The 22,062-nt window shown below is 43.7% G+C and overlaps 1 protein-coding gene across 4 annotated transcripts in view; it reads right to left on the reverse strand.

Annotated features, from left to right (window-relative positions):
- Positions 1 to 12,244: 12,244 nt before the first annotated feature.
- The window catches only part of SHISA6 (shisa family member 6), a 290,090-nt gene continuing 280,272 nt past the window's right edge, over positions 12,245 to 22,062 (reverse strand). For all 4 annotated transcript variants that reach the window (XM_079135304.1, XM_079135303.1, XM_079135302.1 and 1 more), the window contains 2 exons: positions 19,015 to 19,167; positions 12,245 to 17,294 (listed from right to left, as the gene is read on the reverse strand). In XM_079135304.1, coding sequence (XP_078991430.1) covers positions 16,741 to 17,294; positions 19,015 to 19,167 — 707 coding nt within the window. In that variant the 3' untranslated portion in view covers positions 12,245 to 16,740. The remainder of the gene's footprint in view (positions 17,295 to 19,014; positions 19,168 to 22,062) is intronic.

Raw genomic sequence — 22,062 nt, forward strand, 5'->3', positions numbered from 1 at the left:
ATTGCTTGCTCTATTTCTGTAAGGTACATCATTGGGATTTTAATTGGAATTGCATTGAATCTGTATAGCACTTTTGTTAGTATGGTCATTTTGACAATATTAATTCTTCCTATCCAAGAACATGGGAGATCTTTCCATCTTCTAAGGTTTTCTTTAATTTCTTTCTTTAGTGTTCTGTAGTTCTCATTGTAGAGGTCTTTCACCTCTTTTGTGAGATTGATTCCCAAGTATTTTATTTTTTTCAATGCTATTGTGAATGGGGTAGTTTTCCTAATTTCTCTTTCTGAAGATTCATCACTTATGTATAAAAATGCATTGGATTTATGAGCATTGATCTTGTAACCTGCTACTTTACTGAATTCACTTATGAGTTCTGAGTTTTCTGGTGGAATTTCCAGGTTCCTCTAAATATATAATCATGTCATCAGTGAACAGGGATAGTTTGAGTTCCTCCTTTCCAATTCGTATCCCTTTAATTTCTTTGGTTTGTCTAATTGCTCTGGCTAGAGTCTCAAGAACGATATTGAATAGAAGTGGTGAAAGAGGGCATCCGTGCCTTGTTCCAGTTTTTAGGGGGAATGCTTTCAGTTTTTTACCATTTAGAATGATATTGGCCATGGGCTTAGTGTAGATGGCCTTTACAATGTTAAGGAATGTTCCCACTACCCCAATTTTTTCTAGTGTTTTGAGCATGAAGGGATGCTGTATTTTACCGAATGCTTTTTCTGCATCTATTGAAATAATCATGTGATTCTTAACTTTTAGTCTGTTGATATGGTGAATGACATTTATTGATTTCCGGATGTTGAACCAACCTTGAATCCCTGGGATAAAACCCACTTGATCGTGGTGCACTATCTTTTTAATATATTTTTGTATGTGATTTGCTAAAATTTTGTTGAGAATTTTTGCATCGATATTCATTAAGGATATTGATCTGAAATTTTCTTTCCTTGATGTGTCTCAGTCTGGTTTAGGTATCAGGGTGATACTGGCTTCATAGAATGAGTTTGGGAGGGTTCCCTCCTCTTCTATTTTATGGAATACTTTGAGAAGTATTGGAATGAGCTCTTCTTTAAAGGTTTTGTAGAACTCGGCTGAGAACCCATCTGGTCCCGGACTTTTCTTTGTTGGTAGGCTTTTGATGACCTCTTCTATTTCATTGCTTGAAATTGATTCATTTAAGTTGTGTATGTCTTCCTCGTTCAGTTTAGGGTAATTCATATGTCTCTAGAAACTTGTTGATGTCTTCGAGGTTTTCTGTTTTGTTGGAGTATAGATTTTCAAAATAGCTTCTAATTATGTTTTGTATTTCACTCGTGTCTGTTGTGATATTTCCTTGTTCATTCCGAATTTTAGTAATTTGAGTTTTCTCCCTCTTTCTCTTTGTTAGTGTGGCTAAGGGTTTATCAATTTTGTTTATTTTTTCAAAGAACCAACTATTGATTTTGTTAATTTTTCCGATTGTTTCTTTTGTTTCAATTTAGTTGATTTCGGCTCTGATTTTAAGTATTTCCTGTCTTCTACTACTTTTGGTGTTGGTCTGCTCTTCTTTTTCTAGGGCTTTGAGCTGTAGTGTTGTCGTTTATTTGTTGATTTCTACTTCTTTTGTTGAATGCGCCCCATGAAATCTTCCTCTAAGTACTGCTTTCATAGTGTCCCAGACATTTTGATATGATGTCTTCGTTCTCGTTTACTTCTAAAAATTTTTTAATTTCCCTCCTGATGTCTTCTGTTATCCATTCATCATATAATAGTGTATTATTTAATCTCCAAGTATTGGAGAAGTTTCTGTTTTTTATTCTGTCATTTATTTCTAATTTCAATCCATTATGATCTGATAGAGTACAAGGTAGTATCTCTATCTTCTTGTATTTGCTAACAGTAGCTTTGTGGCATAAGACATGGTCTATTTCAGAGAAGGATCCATGTGCTGCTGAGAAGAAAGTGTATTCGTTCTTTGTTGGATGGTATATTCTATATAAGTCAGTTAAGTCTAAATTGTTGATTGTGTTATTGAGATCTATGGTTTCTTTATTCAATTTTTGTTTGGACGATCTATCCAGCCGTGAGAGAGGTGTGTTAAAATTGCCTAGTATTATTGTGTTGTGGTCTATTTGATTTCTGGAATTGAGAAGGATTTGCTTGACGTACATGGATGAGCCAATTTTCGGGCATAGATATTTATGATTGTTATGTCTTGCTGATTTATGCTTCCCTTAAGCAGTATGTAATGTCCTTCTTTATCCCTTCTAACAAGTTTTGGCTTGAAGTCCACATTATCTGAAATGAAGATGGATACTCCAGCTTTTTTGCTGTGTCCATGTGCATGGTATGTTTTTTCCCATCCTTTCACCTTTAGTCTATGGGTATCACTTTCTATGAGATGAGTCTCTTGCAGGCAGCAAATTGTTGGATTTTTCTTTTTAATCCATTCTGCCAGTCTATGTCTTTTGATTGATGAGTTCAGGCCATTAACATTCAGGGTTATTATTGTGATATGATTTGTATTCCCAGTCATTTGACTCATTTTTGTTTTTTGACATAATTTGGTTTCCCCTTTATTTGGCTATTATTCCTTTAGGCTAGTTCCTCCTGTTGCTGATTTGCATCATTGTTTTTCATCTCTTTCTCATGGAATATTTTGCTGAAAATGTTCTGCAGTGCTGGCTTTCTTTTTGTAAATTCCTTTAGCTTTTGTTTATCATGGAAGGATCTTATTTCATCGTCAAATCTGAAAGTAAGTTTTGCTGGGTATAAGATTCTTGGTTGGCATCCATTTTCTTTCAGGGCTTGAAAAATGTTGTTCCAGGCCCTTCTAGCTTTTAGGGTCTGGATTGAAAAATCTGCTGATATCTGTATTGGTTTCCCCCTGAATGTAATTTGATTCTTTTCTCCCGGCCTTTAAAATTCTGTCTTTATTTTGTATGTTAGGTATTTTCATAATAATGTGCCTTGGTGTGGGTCTGTTGTAATTTTGTATATTTGGAGTCCTATAAGCCTCTTGTATTTGGTTTTCCATTTCATTCTTCAGATTTGGGAAATTTTCTGATATTATTTCATTGAATAGATTGTTCATTCCTTTGGTTTGTTTCTCTAGGCCTTCCTCAATCCCAATAATTCTTAAATTTGGCCTTTTCATAATATCCCATAATTCTTGTAGATTCTGTTCATGGTTTCTTACCATCTTTTCTGTTTGGTCAACTTTGTTTTCAAGATTAAATATTTTGTCCTCAATATCTGAGGTTCTGTCTTCCAGGTGTTCTATCCTATTGGTTATGCTTTCTATGGAGTTTTTAACTTGGCTTATTGTTTCCTTCATTTCAAGGATTTCTGTTTTTTTTTTTTTTGTTCAATATCTCTAACTCTTTATTGAAATGATCTCTTGCTTCCCATATTTGCTCCTTTAACTGTTGATTGGTGCGATCATTTAATGCCTGCATTTGCTCTTTCATCTCCTCCTTCAATGCCTGCATTTGCTCTTTCATCTCCTCGTTTGCTTCCCTGATTGTTTTAATTATGTACATTCTGAACTCCCTTTCCAACATTTCTTCTGCTGTGCTGTCATTGGATTTTATTAATATAGTATCTAGGTTTGTTTGGGACATTTTCTTCCCTTGTTTTCTCATATTCGTCACATGTCAGTGGGACTTTGTGATATTGCAATATTCTTCTATTGGCTTATAGTGTTCCTGTAGATTTCCAGTGTATCACCTTCCTGCCTTCAGTAGCCTGAAGTCTTGGAGTAACTTGATAATGCTGTGCTTTCAAGGAAAGCTGCCCCTATCCCGCTACTCGTTCCGGGACTTGGAGCTGGCTCTCTGTGGAAAGGCTCTCACTGGGGGGCCTGCTCCGAGAAGCTAGCCTGGAAAGGCACTTCCCGCCGGAGGGGGCCGGGCTGCGGGCTTCTTGGGGAAGTCCCTAGCTGCCCTGTCCTGGTCCATGAAGCAATCTGCGGGTAGGAACTCGCTGCCCTGGTTCAGGGACTTGAAGCTTGGTTCTGTGCCGAAAGGCTCTCACTGGGGGGCCTGCTCCAAGATGCTGGAGAATCTGGCCCTGTGGGAGGAGCCCGCTGCCGGAGTGCGCAGGGCTGCCTGGGGAAGACTCTAGCTGTCCTACCCTACTCTAATAAGCCACCTGAATCTGGGCCTGCCGCCCGGACAGCACTTGACTGGGTGGGGGAGACTCACCCCGTGGCTCTATTTTAGTCCGAGTCTCTCAATGCCTCCCCTTCTTGAATCCTGGGTTCTGGAGCAACTGGAGATGCAGTCACCCTCTAGTCCTCCATCTTGGATCGCCCCCAAGTTCTTCATTTTAATTTCAAGTGTAGTAAAAATATATAGATATGTGCCACACAAGCAAATGCTCACTTGGGTCCTTGATAATTTTGAAGAGTGTAAAGAGGTTCTGAGATTAAAAGATTTTACAACCACTGTTGAAAGACTTCAGATATGAATATATGAGCTTCAAACTTTATGGCTATAACTTGAATGTGTCTTTATTTCTCTGCAAGTGGTGGTCCTCTGCTGTTGTGAGCTCTGATACCCAATTTTTGGAGCTATCTTTCAAATTCTCATCCAGGGCACTCATCTTCTAGGTATTTCTTAGGGGCTGGTTACCTTCTGTGACTGAGGGGGCACCCTCTTTTTGTGTGGTCCTGTCTTGCTGATCTTGCCATGTTGCCACATGTTGGCAGGGAGCATTCATCAGGAACTTACTCCCTAGAGGTCTAGGCAGGAAGCCATTTAGAAGTCCATTCTGTCCTCCAATCTATCTGGGTGATTCTGTTGTCTACTTCCTTCCATCTCCTATCAGCTCATCCCATGGTGTGTGATCAGGGTTGGGGCTTTCTCAGATACCTAAATATTTTCCTCTCTTTGATTGTCCCTGAGATTTTTTTCCCCCATTGCAGGAAGGTGTGACTCTCTGTCCTGTATAGCAGGACCTGTTCCTCCTATATCATGTATGCTACTTCCTCTGTGGCTTATTGTAAACCTCAAGCATTCTAAGCTTGATTCACTGATACTCAAAAGTCAGCTTTCTATTTTAAAGAAAAGATTTTCTCTTTTCCTTAGGTGGCTCTTGCAAGTGCATGACAGTTTTTGCACTGTGAGCTTGAAAAAGTCCATTTTGAAAGTCAGGTTCATGAAGACTTCCTCCTCTGATCTTTGTCTACCTTTTTCGATAGGAGCAGAGTAGGTAGAGGATTACCATTATTGTTATTGGTAAAGTAAAGGAGTGGGAATAGAAGGACAAGGGGTGAAACCATCAGAGTTTAAAACCCTCATCCTGTTGTAGGGAATATTTTAATGTGATCCAACTTAATCTACTGTCAGCATGTCATGCCCACTAGAGAGTCCTGGGATTGGAACGAAAGAGTAGAAGCTTTTTCAAAGGATACTTTCTCAACACTTTAGGCATGTCCCACTATAAAGAAACTGTACTGTTCACTGCATACTTCATTTTCTGAAAACTGCCTGCAACTCTAGAGTGGGTATTTTCCACCATTTCTTAGTATGTGATCCAAGATTCTTTGACCACTGTTGATGAAATAGACTCTTTACCCAAAATGTAGCTCATTATATTTTCCAAAGACAGCTACAACAATAACTCTCATCAACTTTTTTCTCTTACAATGTAACCTTGCTACACTTTCTTCAAATAAGCAGTATGTTTCCTTTCTCTCCCTGGATGTGGGAAGACCACAAATGCTTGACCCAGAGAGTGTAATATGTGACTTCTGAGACTACATAGTATAAGAAGATATGGCTTTTGCCTGCATCTTTTTCCTAATCTCTCTCTCCCACCTGTCCTTCTGTTCTTCTCTCTGGGCACCTGCTCTTAGAACTTAGCTGTTATGAGGGTGCCCTGGTGAACATTCCAGATGATGGCCCCTAATGAGGGCCAGCTGATAACTAGCAATAGCAGCCAGGCATGTGAGTTAGGCCTTTAAGATGATTCCTGCTTCACCCACTGTCTGACTACAGCCATGGATTGGATCCTGAGTAAGAACTGTCTTGCTGAACCTAGTTGGCTTCCAGAATCATGACCGTCGATAACATTAGTTGCTTTTGTTTTTATGCTCCTAAGTTTTGGGGCATTTTGTTATGAATCAATGGATAACCGACACACAAAGGGAGTCATAGAGATTTTCGGATTTTCTCCCAGCAGTGTTGGAATTGAGGCACAGAGAGATTGTGCCTCAATTAACCGTAAGGGCTGGACAAGGAGGATTATGCAGACCTAAATGCTGAGGGTGTCATTTCATCCAAAGTTAACCATATGTGAAAGGAACCACACAAATGAGAAATGGAAATTCTCAAAGAGGGATATGAAAGTGCATGGTAGAAGTTTGAATGACTTTCTTCTTTTTATCTTCTGTGAGGCTGGCCATACATTCAGGCTTTATATATTATGAACTTTTTTTATAATTCATAAAAAGAATAAATAGTTTCTATATTCTCATTATTTGCTTCAACTAATTTCAGTGTGTTTGTATTTCTTTCCACCAAATAACTTCTGCATCAGATATTCACTAACAAATTTGAAATAGAAGTGGACATGCCACTGGCTTCATATGCAATAAAATAGGCAGAAAAGTTTTACCTGCCTCAGAGAAGAATGTCTTGATAGTTTTGCTTTGGTCATAGAGAAAGGGACCTTTGTCCTTATAAACTCTTGACCTTTGGCTCTAAACATAACATGGCAACCATGGTGATCATTTATGCTGCTCACTGGCTATTTCCTGTGCTGCACCTGTCTGGAACATGGTGGAATCACACTTCCTGGCATCTCAAGCCAGTCCCTAAGTGGTGTGGGACTGTCTAACCAGATCTAGCCAGGAAGATGTGGTAGAAGTGGTATGAGCCACTCTGAGCTGCCTTTGAATTTTCTTTTTCAGACTCTCCAGTGTTTTCTTTTGCCTTTGCCCTGGTTGCAGCTGACACTGCCAATAGTGGCTGCCCCATTTATTTCTAGGCTTTTGAGTAGGAATGAGAAAATGCAACAGAAGCCCAGCAGATCCACAACACAGTGGGAGTGAAGAATAATCCTTGGAGGTTTTAAGGAGATGTAGGAGTTGTTTATCGTCATAGCATAATCCTGTCTATCCTGCTTGATTCCATGACCCCTCACCATACACACATCACACAAACATACATATATACATTCCTTCAAAAAATTTTCTATATTTCTTTTACTGATGCATTATAATTGTACATAATGGTAGAACTCATTGTTACATATTCCCTTCAAATTTTGACACACTTATATATGTGCAGTTTTTAAAGGTTCTCATTCAACCTTATAATGCCATTTAAGAGTCATATAATTTCTATTAAACTTTTCTATTTGTAGTTATATACCCTGCCTCAGCTTTCTCCTCATTTCCTAAATACTCAATTTTCTGTAAACTTATTTTGTTCTAATCTTTTTCCTAAAGCTTGGTCAGACTACACAGACCAAGGCTACTCCAATAACTCAGAACTCAGTCTTTATTCTGGTCATACGACTAAAAAAGTTTCAAAACTGAAAAAAGGTCAAAATGAGCTTCTCAAACTCAGATGTGTTTAGTTACCTAGGAATCTTGATAAAATGCAAATTCTAAGGTTCCACTGCAAGTGGTTCTGATTCAGAAAGTCTAGGGAGGACATTGGGCATCTGCACTGCAGTGAGCTCTCAGGGAATACTGATGTTGCTGCTCTGTGGACCACACTTGGATTAGCATGGCATCAGGTGATAGCTTTTAGTTTTATTCATGTCTAAAATGAAGACAAGTGTGGAGCAATATCCTTTCTGGAGTAGAGGAGGTCTTCTCCATAATTGCTCTGATGAGCTAGCCGAGTAGCTCTTATAAATGGTTCAAGAGAGAATCACTAAAGTATGCTCAATTGGTAATGAGGGTAAAAATCTTGTTAATCTTGCACTTGCTTCATATCTTTACAACTTTAAGTTGAGATTAAGCCTGGAGGTAATTTTTTTTTCCCTGTCTTTGGCCCTGAAAAACACATTTGTGCTCTATTTCTTTCATTTCATTTCATTTCTTTTCTTTCATATTGGGGAGTGAACCCTGGGGTGCTTAACCACCCTAGACCTTTCGATTTTTTATTTTGAGACAGGGTCTTGCTAAGTTGCTTAGGGCCTTGCTAAGTTGCTCAGGCTGGCCTTGAATTTGCAATCCTCCTGCCTTGGCCTCTTGAGTTGCTGGAATTATAGGCATGTCCCACAGCACTGGAATCCTGTTTTATTTATAAGGGCATAACAGTAAAATCATCAACTATTTAGAACTTTCTATAAAAATGCAAACATTTGGATTTCTTTTATAGAGCTGTTGAACTTGGGAAATCACAAAAAGTTATGTGAAACAGAAAAGTTATTTTTCCAAAGACCTAATTTTTCCTCTTTCTCAATGCTTTTGCTTCCTCTAAAGCCATCTTGTTGATGTGAGGGCCAATATGCTGATAACTGGGTAGAAAATGTCCTATAACTGGTCGCCCCAGTGAAGGGCTTTCTCCCTCCCCACCCCTTCCCTACCCTTCTTCCATGATCAATACCAGCTAAGCTCATCAATTCCCTGAAATGTTTTAACAAAATCACATAAGAACAGCATTTTAGATTGCCTGGTCTGGTCTATCAATTTTGGTTTAAATGAGAAATTTGAGATTTGGAGGGAGAAATAAGTTTTTCCAGGTCACACAGCAAAATACTGGCAGAGCCAGTGCAGTGAAGTGAATCTCCTAACTCCTTCCCAGTCCAGTGATCTTCAACTGCATCCTCTTCTCTTGGATGGGAAAATCAAGATGGGCAGGAGGAAGACAGCAGTATGGGGCACCCACAAGTTCTTTCAACTACCCAGAAGCCCAGACACAATTTGTATGTTGTTCTGTCATCTCTAAATTATAAAATATCAGACATTTGAAGAATCTTAGAATGAATCAAATTCGTTAACTCTTACAGTAATGACACTGCCCAACACATATATAATATAAAATTTACCAATCCCCTTATTATAGAAAATTTAAGACATTGCTTTTCTAACTTCTCCTCCCAGACCTCTTCTGCTTTTCCCATTCCTAATACTTGCAGCCCAAAGGTGATTGACTGTCCTTGTCTTGGATCCTTAAAGGAAAATATTTCTTGCTTCTTCCTGGAGGTTTTGAGCTTCATTCAGCGGGGAGTAGAAAATTAGTGTCCAAAGTGACATGGCAGGTGAAAAGTTGTCCAAGATCCCTGTATCTCAGTGCTTCCAAAGCAGATTTTCTTTGGTTTGGCTTGTTAATGATGGTATATTAAAACCTCATTTATTTAGATATCACTGATTTGGAATCAACAGTAATTGTGACAGGGACTAAACTGAGATTTGCCTCTGAGGATTAAAGAGAAAAGTTGAACAAATTGTTAGACTTAATGCTATTTAAAGGGAGATATTTAGCTTATATAAAGCAGTGGATGTAGTTCAGTGGTAGAACATACACCTAGCATACTCAAGACCCAGTTCACACAACACACACACACACACACATACACACTGTTTTTAAAAGAATTTTAGGAGTACCATCTATAGCCTGTTCATAACCCTGACCTATACCTCCTAAACATTTTATTTATATGTTATTCTTAGCTATATCATAAACTGAGAGTTTCTAAATATTTGTTTGTTTGTTTTCCAGTGCTGGGGATGGAACCTGGGGCCTCACACATGCTAGGTAAGTGCTCTACCACTGAGCTACACCTTTACCCCATCTATCAAGATAGTATATTGGGTAATATGTTTTAGTCTAAGCAATATAACTAAATTGTACTTCTCTTTAAAAAAGTAAGAATTTCCAATTCAGAATTTTGTTTTCTTTTGGGTTTCCTTTTAGTAATGGATATGGCTTAGGGAAGTTTTCTATACTTAGGATGTGTGCCCTGAGCTGTCCTGGGTTGGAGACGCTGTGACTTAGATGCTATGGCACTGAAATAGTGATTGTTGTAATGCCATTGCTAGGAGAGAATAAGAGGACTTTTCATGTAAGCCCAATGCATTTAAGGAGAAGGATCTTTTTTAAAAGGAGATGGAGAGTTGGGAAGAGAGAATGCCTGACTGAATTCTGGGAGCAATGGAGATGATGAAGTTGGGGTTTGGCTAACCGTCCTGTTAGGCAACACTGTTTTTGTCTGTGTCGTACCTAGCCCCTCATGAATGATGGACTACCTTAGCAGCAGAGATGAGAAAGTGCAAAGAATATAATACGCAAGATGCGTCTAGAGAAAGAGAGCCCTGAACACAACTCCAGATCTAAAGTCAGTTATTGTGGTGCAACTTGATTCTTTGGGTTAAGTGACCTGGACATTGACCTACTTTTACCCTAACTATAGCACCTAAATTTAAAATCAAATCAAAACCTAAGGTCCAAGCACAGTGGATTTATGACTATGGATGCAACGTTAGAACTTGTGATTCTGCTTTGAATCAGTATACTTTGTCTATTGTACTTGACCTGGGTCCACCTGCCTACATTCCTTTTATTCCCCATTTTTTTAAAGCACTATTAAATTTTAATTTGTAAACCATAACATTTACCCACATATACACTTTGGTGATTGTAGTAAATGCAGATGGTTGTGCAAACGATACCACAACCCAGTTTTAAACCCCTAGTCACCCCAGTTGTTACCTAGATCCTATTGATAGCCTATCCCTGCTTCCACCAATGATCCCTCTGCATCTTTTCCTCACTTTTTAATTACCTTTGGTATTGATTCTGTAAAAGTAAGTACGTGGCTATTTTCAGAGACACGGGTTATGTTGAAACAGCTTTATTTTTTTAATCCATAAATATCTGTTACTGACAAAAGTGGAAAAATCCTTAAGACTAAATCTTACTAAAGTGATATTTGTTTACAGTACATATAGAATGTGCTTTGACAGGTAAGTAGGACGATGAGATTTGTACAGAAGCAGTAACAAGAGCACTGCTTGCCATGAAGCTTACATATGAGTGATGAAGAAACTGCAAAGATACAGATAGAAAGGTACTGTTCATCAATGCTACCATATAATAAACATAGAATCCATAAATTGGGCTAATGCGTAAAAATGTTCATTAATCCCCCACTTAGGAAATTGTGTCCCCAAACTAAAAATATTACAGTAAGAATTGCTTTTTAATTAGAGAATTTCAAGAACTCTTTACTACAAAATGTCCAGTGGAGTTATAGAACTAGAGGAATATTTGCCACTACAAAGCAAATGAATGGGTCCTTCCATGGAGTGGCTTTCAAGGGTCACTGCAGGGTGGGCAGCACAATTGAGCAGGATCTTCCTCTCCCTCAGCAGGGAGGGTTTTAAGGAAACATACAGCATCATTTTTCTGAACAATGAAAGGTTAATGTGCTTGCTGATTTACAAGATGGTTTTGATGATACCAACTTGGAATCTCCATTCCTACTTCACAAGCCTTCACGGGGAGGACAGTAGTGTCACAGGAGGGGCTAGAAAGATACTAGGGTGGGGTGAGTACCCACCTCCTAGCAGCCCAGGTGGCGGTGCCTCCTCCTCTCCTCTTGGAATGGAGCCTCAGTGTCCAGACTTGGTCTTCAGGATGCATGTTCTGGAGTAGGATATAATAACATTCTTTGCCACACAGAGTCTTTGCCAAGCATGCAACTCTGGGGTTTGGAATGTATTTCCCAGCTGTCCTCAGATACAAACTTTATTCCCAAAATTCATGGGCCGACCTCTGAACTTTTCTCCTCCAGTCCATTCCCTCTCAGAAATTGGAACCGTCTCCCTCCAGCTATAAAGGACCACATCAGAAATGAAAACTCCAGACTCAGTATTTCTCAGTGTCATAGATGCCTGGGTGGTTTAGGTGTGTCTGCATGAGAGGCTTCCATGACATACAGTTGGTGACCTTTTGAATGGTCAGGTCCTTCATCTTCTGGTCTGAGAGTATCTGTGGGTGGCTGAGCCCATCAAGCCCACCCCAGGCTTTGGTGAAGAGTCTGGTGGCTGTCTAGGGCTTCTGAGAATGTCACCGGGGGCAGACATAGTGGGATATGTACAACTCAGTTGAGGTGGGAAGGATGTGGAGAAGGGATGGCAGATGGGATGCTGATGGAAATGAAAGCCCTAGAATGTAAGAGCTGGGTGAAACTTTGAGGCTCATCTAGTCAAAGCCCCTTGTTTTACAGATGGGGAAACTGAGGCACTGAGCAGGAACATGACTCACCCTTGGTCACACTACAAGGTGTATCTACAGAGCCACAGCCCTGTGCTTTTTCCTCCCCAAGTATGCTGTCTTCCAAAACCAAAATACAGAGCCCAGGAAGACTTCTTTCACATTGAATCTGCCATTAAAATGCTGCATTTATAAAAAATAACATTTGAACCCTGAAAAGTACTTCATTAAAACACAACATGCTTCCTTGAAAATATTCCAGAGCAAAGTTTCCCAGATTTGGAGAGAATGACAGGAATGTGAATGGGAGGTAATGTGTCCATGCTTCTCAGAGCAGATGCCTTCTAGGGTCCAAGGGATGGAAGCCCTTTCAAACTGTTACCTTGGGTCAAGTCCACAGTTGGCTGTAGAAGGAATCAGGGTGGAAGGCTGGTGGCAGACAAAGTATCTCTGAAGAAAATGGATTGAGTTTGATGGCAGGGATTTGGGATGGATATTCCTCCACGTGTGGAGAGTTGTGAGTCCTTCAAATCCTTTGGAACAAAGGGGGGACTGTGATGCAACTAGCAGGAAGGAGAAGTGAGTAGGAGCAGTTGCCAAGAGCCCCCAAGGGTATGGATCTTTGGCCAGAGCTGGAGCCTCTGGGCTAGTAGAAGGCTGGGACTTCACAGGTCTTGCAGCTGTAGGAGCAAAGACTGATCTTTTGGCCATGACACCTCTAACCTGGCAGCCCTTTCCTTTCCCTCCCGAAGATCTGCAGGGGAAAGAAAGCTCTTTGGCTCCACACCCTGGGATATCATCTTCAGGTGTAGGAATTGAAGGATAAACCCATAAGACAAACAGAGGACCTGAACAATGTCTGATTCTTCCATAGTTTTCACCCAAAGCTCTAATTCTTGAAACTAAAGACTCTAGCAGGACCAGAGAAAAGAAATTAGGGTTGGAGGAAGAGGGAAATGAGAAGGAGAAAACTGGCATACAAGACCAAGTTTAAGAAAAGAGTGGGTTTAGATATAAGAGATATGTTTCAGCTGGGGAAAAGGTTGGATCTCTCTAAGAGGCAAACCCATTGGCCAAGAACTGGGGAAACCAGAAGGCAGAAGCCCAGTTAGGAGGTTAAGGAATTCTAGGCAGGAGGAAGCAAGACAGGAAAGGTGGAAGGGCACAAAGGACATTGAGATCTTCAGGAGGAACACAAAGGCAGCAGAGACCTGTGTTGACTCCTGTCCATTTCTATCAGAGCAATGGAGACATGCAAGAAAGAACAAAATGAGCAGAGGGAAATCTTGGGCTTTAGTCTTCCTTTACTAGGGGTAGGGGCATTTTATTATGAAGGAGGTGTTACTCTTTTGTGGGTGGCAGAGGCCACTGACCTAGTGGGGCTGGAAGTTGTGACATCTAAGTCCCAGCCCCAGAACCCTCTCTTTTGTGAACTTACCTGGTGATGTGGCTTTGCTTGTTCCATAATGATGGATGGGACAACTGAATTAATTAGGTAACAGCAGTCCCCCCTTATTGTCAGGGGATATCCTCCAACCCCCCAGCAGGTGCCCGAAACCACAGATGGTACCAAGCTCTATATATACTGTTTTTTCTTATACATGCACATGTGTGATAAAGTTTAACTTAGAAATCAGACACGGAGAGAGATTAACAATAATAAGTAGTAATAAGAGGACAATTATAGCAATATATTGTACTAAAAGTTATGTGAATTCAGCTTTCTCTATTGAAAGAGTCAAGGCAAATATTAATATTTTAGGACCATGGTTGACTGAAACAGGGTAATGCAAAACTATGAATAAGTGGGGGACTACTGTACCTCTATGTCCTGGTGAAGACATAGTTTTGTGGATTTTGCAATGGGGGACAGAATTGAAGCAAGTTTGTAGAGTTATCTCTAGGTAAACCTATCTCTATCCCATTTTCTCTTGCTTTCTCTCCCTCCCTCTTTATTTCCTCCCTCCCTCCTTCCAGACTCAAGGGTGAAATAAAAAATCCTCTAAAAGACGTAAGTGTTCCAGTAGAATTTTCTGATCCAACTGACACTGAAGATTTTAAACCAGACAGTGGTAAGGCTAGAATGAGAAATGTTTTGGGATCAACCTGTCAAACAAGCCCTGAGACAGACACCTTGTCAGAGACAGGGCTGGGGGAGGAGGCATGGGGAAAAGCATCCCCCAGAGGGATGGAGAACTTGGTGTGTAGAAGGTGCCTAGATGGGATGCGACCAGATCTCTGGTTTAGTGTGAGCATGTGTAGACACCTGGGGAGGGGATTCTCACCTACCCACATCCTGTCCTTTTCCCTCTTCACCAACAAGTGGCTTTCAAGGCTTAGGGGCCTAGCTGTGAGTCACGTCTTTGATTCTGAGAGCAATCAACTGCCCTATTTAGACTGATTACGTTTTTTCCCTAGCCTTCTTAGCCTTACTTTTTTTTCCCCCTGGCCTTCTTAGTCTCACTTTCTGGAACAAACACTCATAAACCCACGGGGACCAGCCCTAAAGAAGGTTTATGTGTTTGTGGGGAGAAAGCAAAGTGGACCCAGACCTTCTGGCTCCACAGTCCCAGGGACACTTTCCCAGTGGGGAAGCTGAGGGCTGCATCTTTGTAACCCCAGACCTCCATCCCCTCATGATTAATGCAAGGTGTTGCTGTTCACACTGGGAAGTGAGCCTTGGGGAGGAGAGGAGGAGAGAGCTTTGTAATTCTTGAAATCTGTAAGAGGAAGCAGTCCATTGATTTCTCTGTTGTTTGTGGACTTGATTATATTAAACATTCCCAGGGTAGATATTGAGGAAGCTTCCCTCTTTTGTAAAGGGCCATCCATGCAGAACTGAGGGAATGTCAAATTCCAGTTAAGGGCAGTTGCTGGAGTCTGACTGGTGACAGCCTTGTTTTTTTTAACCAAACATTCTGGCACTGATTTCCCCCAGCCCCAGCTGCGGAAGATGCCCCTGGCCCTGAGAATGGAGGAGCCCCTATCTCCCTCCCCTTGGTCTAGGGGTGGGGGTGTGGACGCTACTCTGTTCATTGTTAGTTCCCCAGGAATGGTCAACCCTGTCCACTCTGTAGGTTGAAGACAGAAAAGGGGCTGAGATGGGCTGGCAGTGGGGCCCCTCACAGAGATGAGGTGGGCATGGGTCTGCCTGATGCCCACTCCAGGGAAGAACTGATGCAGTGGGGAGTTGGCCAGTTACCCCCAGATCAGTAGCCCAGAGAACCACTGTTTAAATGCATTTCCAGGTCTGTGTCCCTTGGAGCCACTGGTCTGAGGAAAGAGCAGCCAGGAAAGAGTAATGGAGCTGCAGGTATAGGGAGGGTAGATGGGCAGTGGAGGAAGAGAAGACCAAGAGAGAGTGAGTTCTAAACCCAGAAGGAGCCCAGCAAATGGGCCAAAATGGGAAAGAGAAGTGGGAAGGGTGTTGGACAACTACCTCAGGGACGTCCTTCTTGTTGGGGGCACTGAGCATCCCCTCTCTAGAAGCATTTGTCTCTGTCCTGACTGAGGCTTATGGTAGAGGAGAAGCAAAGGCCTGGAAGATAGGATTGGTGAGCCCTGAGATCCTGGGCATCACAGTGGCCCTCCCACCCTGTCTCTCTCTGACCACCAAAGGTGCCTCCTGGGAACAAAACAGGCGTGGAGAAGGCAGGCCTGAGTGGCGGTCATAGTTCAGACCTAGAGGCCTAGAAGAAATGTGGAGATAATCAGGGAGGGCACTCCTGAAGTCCCTGCAGCCCGTTACTACTCCCCTCGGGGTAGGGGGACTAGAGCTAAAGCCCCAAAGAACTTGAGGGTGAATCAGGTAGGCCTAGGGAAAGTAAGGTCCCTATAGGAGGAGGGCAGGGCATCCAGCTGGAACAGGACAGGGTTCCTAACAGCAGGGAGGCTGCTGAAGGGCAGGACCCTCCCTGTCCCTGCATTGAAGAGAAGGAAGAAGGGCCAAGGTAGGTCAGCAAAGGAAGGGCCACTTGGTGGGGACCAGAGAGTTCCAGCAGGCAGAAGAGAATCGTTATTGTGCTTATGAACACAGCAGCTCTCTGACTCCGAGAGCGAGCAGGCAGTTTTTAGGCACTAGAAGATTTCTGTGATGCGGTTCTAGGTAAATGAAAGAGACCGAGTAGCCTATTCAGTCAGCCCACTGACTGCACTCGCTGGCCAGTTCCAACCCAGGCAGCTTCAGATTAGGGTCAGGAGAGGGTCTTTTGGCTGACAGAACCTGCCACTGAGTCCTCAGAAGTGGGGAGGAGGGGACGTGGGACAGAGGGGAGCCGGCAAAAGTGTGGGAGTGAGACTGGGGCCTCGCCTCTCTCCTCACTCCCTGTGGACTCTACTGGGAGAGTAAGAGCAGTCGCTCCAGATACTGGGTCTGAGCGTTGGACCAGGCCAAGGGGCTGTGTCCTGTGGGGGTATGGCTTTCTAGACAAAGGTGCCCACCCCCACCTCCCACGGAGGGGACCAGGGAAGGGAGAAGTACAAGGTTAGAAGCTCTGCTCCTGACCCCTGCCCTGCCCTGCCCTGCCCTGCCCTGCCGGTCTCAGCCTATCAGGTGGCCCCAGCTGGGCCCTGCCAGTCACACGGTCACTTCAGTCTTGCTGGCGGTGTAGCAGGTGTGGTGGCCGGGGATGTAGTGCAGCTGCTCCACCGTGTTGTGTCTGCGTGAGGCAAAGGCGTGGCGCTTGGCTGCTGTGGAGTGACTCTGGCCCAGGGTGGCGTAGGAGTTATTGGAGGCACTGGGATGGGAGTGCATCTTGGTCATGCGGTAACGGTCCAGCACAGGCGTGGACACAAAGACGTCCGTGTGCGAGATGGCCCGCGACAGCGACTGCTCAGGGAAGGCCGTCCGCTCTGGGGACAGCAGCGGGTCCTGGGAGTGCAGGCGCTCGGTGGAGAGCAGCTGCTCGTCAGACAGGATGCGGTCATAGGGCATACTGAACTCATCCGGCAGGCGCCGCTCTGGAGACAGGACCCTGTCCTGGGACATGGCCCGGATGGGCCTGCGGGGTCGTTCCCGTGGCAACGGCTTCTGCTGTGACATCTGGATGACATTGAGGGGGAGGGTGCCCCGGGCAGCCAGGTCGGGCAGGTGCCTCCGCCTCATGTAATACTCATCAGCTTCCTTGTCAGCTGCAGGGGAGACAGAGAAGGCAACAGGTGACCCCGCAGTCAGAACCTGGGTAAAGCCCTGCAGTCCTTGTGCTCAACACAGACCTATAAATCTGCAAGGACAGGTTAGTTTATGGAGTGGGACACAGAAGCTCAGACAAGTGAAGTCCTTGCTACTCTACTGAAAGTGTGATCCAATCCCTGGGGGCTTGTGCAGTGCAGGTTCTGATTCAGGGGTCTTGGATGGGTCCAAGAGTCTACTTCTCTAACTTGCTCCCAGGTGCTGCTTCTAGTCCAAGGACTACCTCAAGCAGCAAGAGGTTAAGGGGTTTCCTTAAGGTTGCCAGAGAGTTCATGCAGAGCTGATGGCAAGCCCAACTCTTGGAGCCCTCCTGCCCTTACGCGCTATGCCTATCCCACCATGGCACTGAAATACAATGGTTCCCTGTCTTGGCAAGACATCTGAATAGCAGTTAGCAGTTTCCAGATGAGGTCTGGAGCCTTTCTGGAAGCTGGGTCACAGAACAGCCTCCTGATAGGATAAGTAAGATGCTCTAACTACAAGGCACTTGTGAAAATTCTTAACTTAGCAATATAGTAACACCTTCTCTGGAGTAGCAGCCAATGCACAGGAAGCCAACACATGGGCATCCAGCCCCCACACAACCATAAAATCAGCCTACACAAACCCTGCCTGTACCCACAACTACAGCAGTCTGGAATGATCCTATATGTACCTTTCATTCAGATGCTCCATGCTCCAGCTCTTCTTCATCCAGTAGATCCTCCCTCTGGACCTTTGAACTTATGTAGGACATACACAAACCTGCATTGCCCCAAGTTTCAGCAGTGAGACCTCCTATAGACAGCCTTTGAGCTTTCTGCCAAGTGTAGGAATGATACCTGCTTCTCAGTTGACCCAGAGGAGTCACTGATAGGTATATCCTGCCTAATGAGTAACATTCCCTCCTTTTAGTACATCCATCAGATTCCTCATCTCATCAGAGATGCCCTCCTCTTGCCAGGGAAACTCAATGTTCCACCACAGAGGTGGCCGATATGGACTTGCGCCATCCCACTCAGTATCCCTGAGTCTACAACTGCATTTGGGTGGTCTTCAAAAGAGACTCATGGGGAAAGTGGGAGGTCCAAGGGTCAGAAGTCCAGGAAAGGAGAGCTGTCATTCAATGAACTTTCTTGACTTCTTAGTGTCTTAAACTCATCAATACCCACATCCTACCCAGACTCAAATGGCAGATTTGCAATCCCTGGATAAACCAGCTTTAACTGATGAAATAGGATTTGCACATGAAAGGAGGAAGTCTTCATTCCTCCAGATGGCATTGCCTGGGTTAGAGAGGAAGCTGGTTTATGGGCTTTGGGAAGGATCTCAGAGAAAGCTCTTAACACTGCTACCCTCTGTTTCAAGATAGGATACAGAGCAAGAAAAGACCGTAGTTTGAAGAGCACAAGTGGAGTGTAGGCTAGGGAATGCCTCTTGCAGTTAAACTGGTGCATGAGTTGGAGTGCTGCCCCATATGGGACTGTAGAATCCTGTGACCTCTGTTCTATCTATGGAAAGAATGAACTCAGATCATGTACATCTTCCTATGTACAAGTCCCTCTTTGTCCTTGGGATTCTGCACCTGTCCTCTTGGGTTCAGAGCAAGAGAGTAAGACAGAGGAGGATGCTTTGGAGACCCCAGAGACAGACCTCAGCCCCAAGGGGAACTTGGCTTACTTAGCCTCTTCAGAGATGAGTACTTGCTCGGGTTGGTCTTCACTGCAGACTCATAGGATGGGGGCAGGTGAGCCAAGTTTTGGAAAGAGCGGGAGAAGGAGAGGTCATAGGGTTCGGTGGCTGATGTCAGGATGTTGTTCATCCGTGGCTTCTCTGCAAGAAAAGGGAGGAGAGTACATTGCATTAGTGAAGACAAAGGTTGAGGTAGGCAAGAGGTAGGGTCCAGGTCCTCTGTTTCTACTTTTTGCCTTATCACGCATTAGAGTCCCCATTCTGCTTTCCTGACCCATTGTACTAGGACACAGCAGGTTCTGTTAACTCAGTTTCCCTCATGTTCAGTTCCAGTTGTCAATAAGTCTAGGAACAGGTTTTAATGGTCACTGGTTCCTATGGCATTGACTATTCCTTGAATGGCAGACTCAGCTCAGACTCAGAAAGATTCTTTCTCCTAGTATATCACTAGATTGTCTGATGAAAATGTAAGCCAATTTAACTGAGGATCATTATAAAATCATCCACTTCTGTGTTAAAGTACCCTCTACTAATAGCTGCAGGAAAACCTAGCTCTCCAACTCAGACAACTCTGACTTGAGAGGAGCTGCTGTGACTTCTTATACATACCCATGGAGGAAGTGGGTCTAGGACTCAACACTGCTGCAGTTCCAACCCACACTCTGTGCACAATGTCATTCCACTTCTCAGACAGCTACTTGTACTTTGGGCCTCTCCAAGCTCCACACCTGACAAGCCACTGTGAGCCATCCAGCCAGGGTATCTTACTTTAATTCCTTTCTCAGAAACCCCTTTAGTCCTCTCTAAGGTACTAAGTCCCTCTTTGTCCCGTGGGATTCTGCACCTATCCTCTTGAGTACAAAGCAAGAGAGTGAGACAGAGGAGGATGCTTTGGAGACCCCAGAGACAGACCTCAGCCCCAAGGGGAACTCGGCTTACTTAGCTCACATTCTAAAGAATGTGAGCAAAAATGCTCATCACTCCCTTCTTCTATTTTTCTTTTCCCCCTGAGATTCCATGATCAGAAGAGAGAGTGGAGTATTGCTCAATGACAGAAATGGGGAGAAAATGGAGGAAGGAATGGAAAACATGGTAAAGGGAAATGAAGTGAATGTCTAAGGGGGGAACCATGCAGAGTGAGCTAGGAGCCAGATTAGGAAGGATACGGGAGGGGAGAGAGAGGGTGCATGGCTGGGTAAGGAAGTGGTGATGAGCACTCGGGTCAGAAAAAAGGGGCATTCCAGGAAGACAGACAATCATGCCCTATAGCTTGACTGACAGGAGGAGGAGGAGCCACACACACACACACAAAGATAAGAGGTATTTGCTGGGGGAAATAGTGGTACTATTATCAGAAAAAGGGCAGTTGAGAGGCTACAGTTTGACTGCATCATCCCTCCATCCTCCTTGACTGGTACATCTCAAGACCAAAGACGTTCTAAGAAGGGGTCTTGGAACAGAGGTGCAGATGGACTGTGGTTTCCCACACCTCTTGGAAAAGAGTGTGCTGTAATCATGGAACACGAGGTTTCTGTGGACAATGGGGGAGTGAGAAACCCTCCTAGGCTTTATCCAAGGGCAGCTCTAAGAACAGGGAACTCCTGGCTTCTCTATCCTTTCCTGCCTGCATTGTCACCCCCAGAACTGGGGATTGAGCCAGAGGATTTCAGCCAATCAGCTGTTGTTCATATCAGCTTGGTACATATGTGAGGGGGTGGGGGATGCTCTGCATCCCTGAGAGATCAGAACATACTGTACAGAGCGAGCCTCCCTGGCATGGACCAGGACAGATGCCAGGAAGTGGAGTGGGCAGGAAGCTGAGAGCTCTGATCCCTAGACTTGGTTAAAAGCCACTCGTCCCTTAGCCCTTGTTTCTTCACGTCTGGCTGTACTTGAGAAGAACAGACTTTTTTCTGCTCATTGGCATCATTCTTCCAAGGAGGACATCACTCAGCTTACCTGCTTCCAAATGCAATATTTCTGGATACTGTTGCTCTGCCATTGTTTTCTGAAACATGCCACTGAGCCAGTGCCAACTCTGACTTGCCTTTTGTCCCCGTCATGATTGCCCCTAACCCCTTGATCCTGCTCACTCTCCTAACTCCAAGCTCTTGGTTGTGATCATATCACATCTTTTCAGCTCACAGTGATGTCTTCTGTTCTTGCTTGCATAATTCTTCTAGCCAGTTCCACCTCAGTTAGTGTCTAACTGGTCTTTCATAATTTGACTTGAGTAGATCTCATGGCTCTTCATATTTTGTAATCTCCTTGACAGCACAAACCTTGCTTTGCAATTTTCCTGATTATTTCATATTACATGGCCCCAAACAAGGATCCAGTTTGAACTCTGTGGTTAATCAGGCCTCTTCCTTTCTTAATAATTGCTAGGCCAGTTCCTGGGGAAAGGGTAATATCCCAGACAGGAATGCAAAGAATACTCTGCTCCTGTTACACTTTGAGCTCCTCAAGGGCAGGTATGGGAGCTCATTGACCCTCATCTCCTTACTTCTGTTGGAGGAGAGATGGCAGGAAGAGAGAGGAGGATGGCTCTTCCTTTTGTACTTGGTCGTCTGTGCTTATGTTGGCTCCTTCTGGGGGTAAATTAGCATTTGCTCTTTCCATAATGTTACTGAGCAAGTGGAAGCTCTCCTTTCTTGCCTTTTCTGGGTCCTCTTCCTGCTACTTTGTCACCATGGGCATCCCCTGGCTCCCTGCCTCTACCCTCTGCTTTTCTCTTTCAGCATTCTTGCACAGATTGTTAATTCCCAAGGCGTCTGCTACTGTCTCCAAAGTTTATCTTAGAGCTTCAGCTCTAACCTCCCTCCAGACTTCATTTCTGCACCCCTAACTGCCAGTTGAGTGATTTTTTTTCTTGCAAATCCTATAGTCATATCAAACTCTTGATGTTCAGATCCAAACTCCCCACAAACAACTCCATCCCCTGTACACATGATTTTCCTGATTGCTTAGATGGTGTGATCAACACCATCTCCCCCACTCTTCTCATCAATCTTGACTTGCCATCCACAATGGCTC

Source organism: Sciurus vulgaris, assembly GCF_902686455.1.
Source record: "Sciurus vulgaris genome assembly, chromosome: 3".
NCBI classification, from domain to species: domain Eukaryota; kingdom Metazoa; phylum Chordata; class Mammalia; order Rodentia; family Sciuridae; genus Sciurus; species Sciurus vulgaris.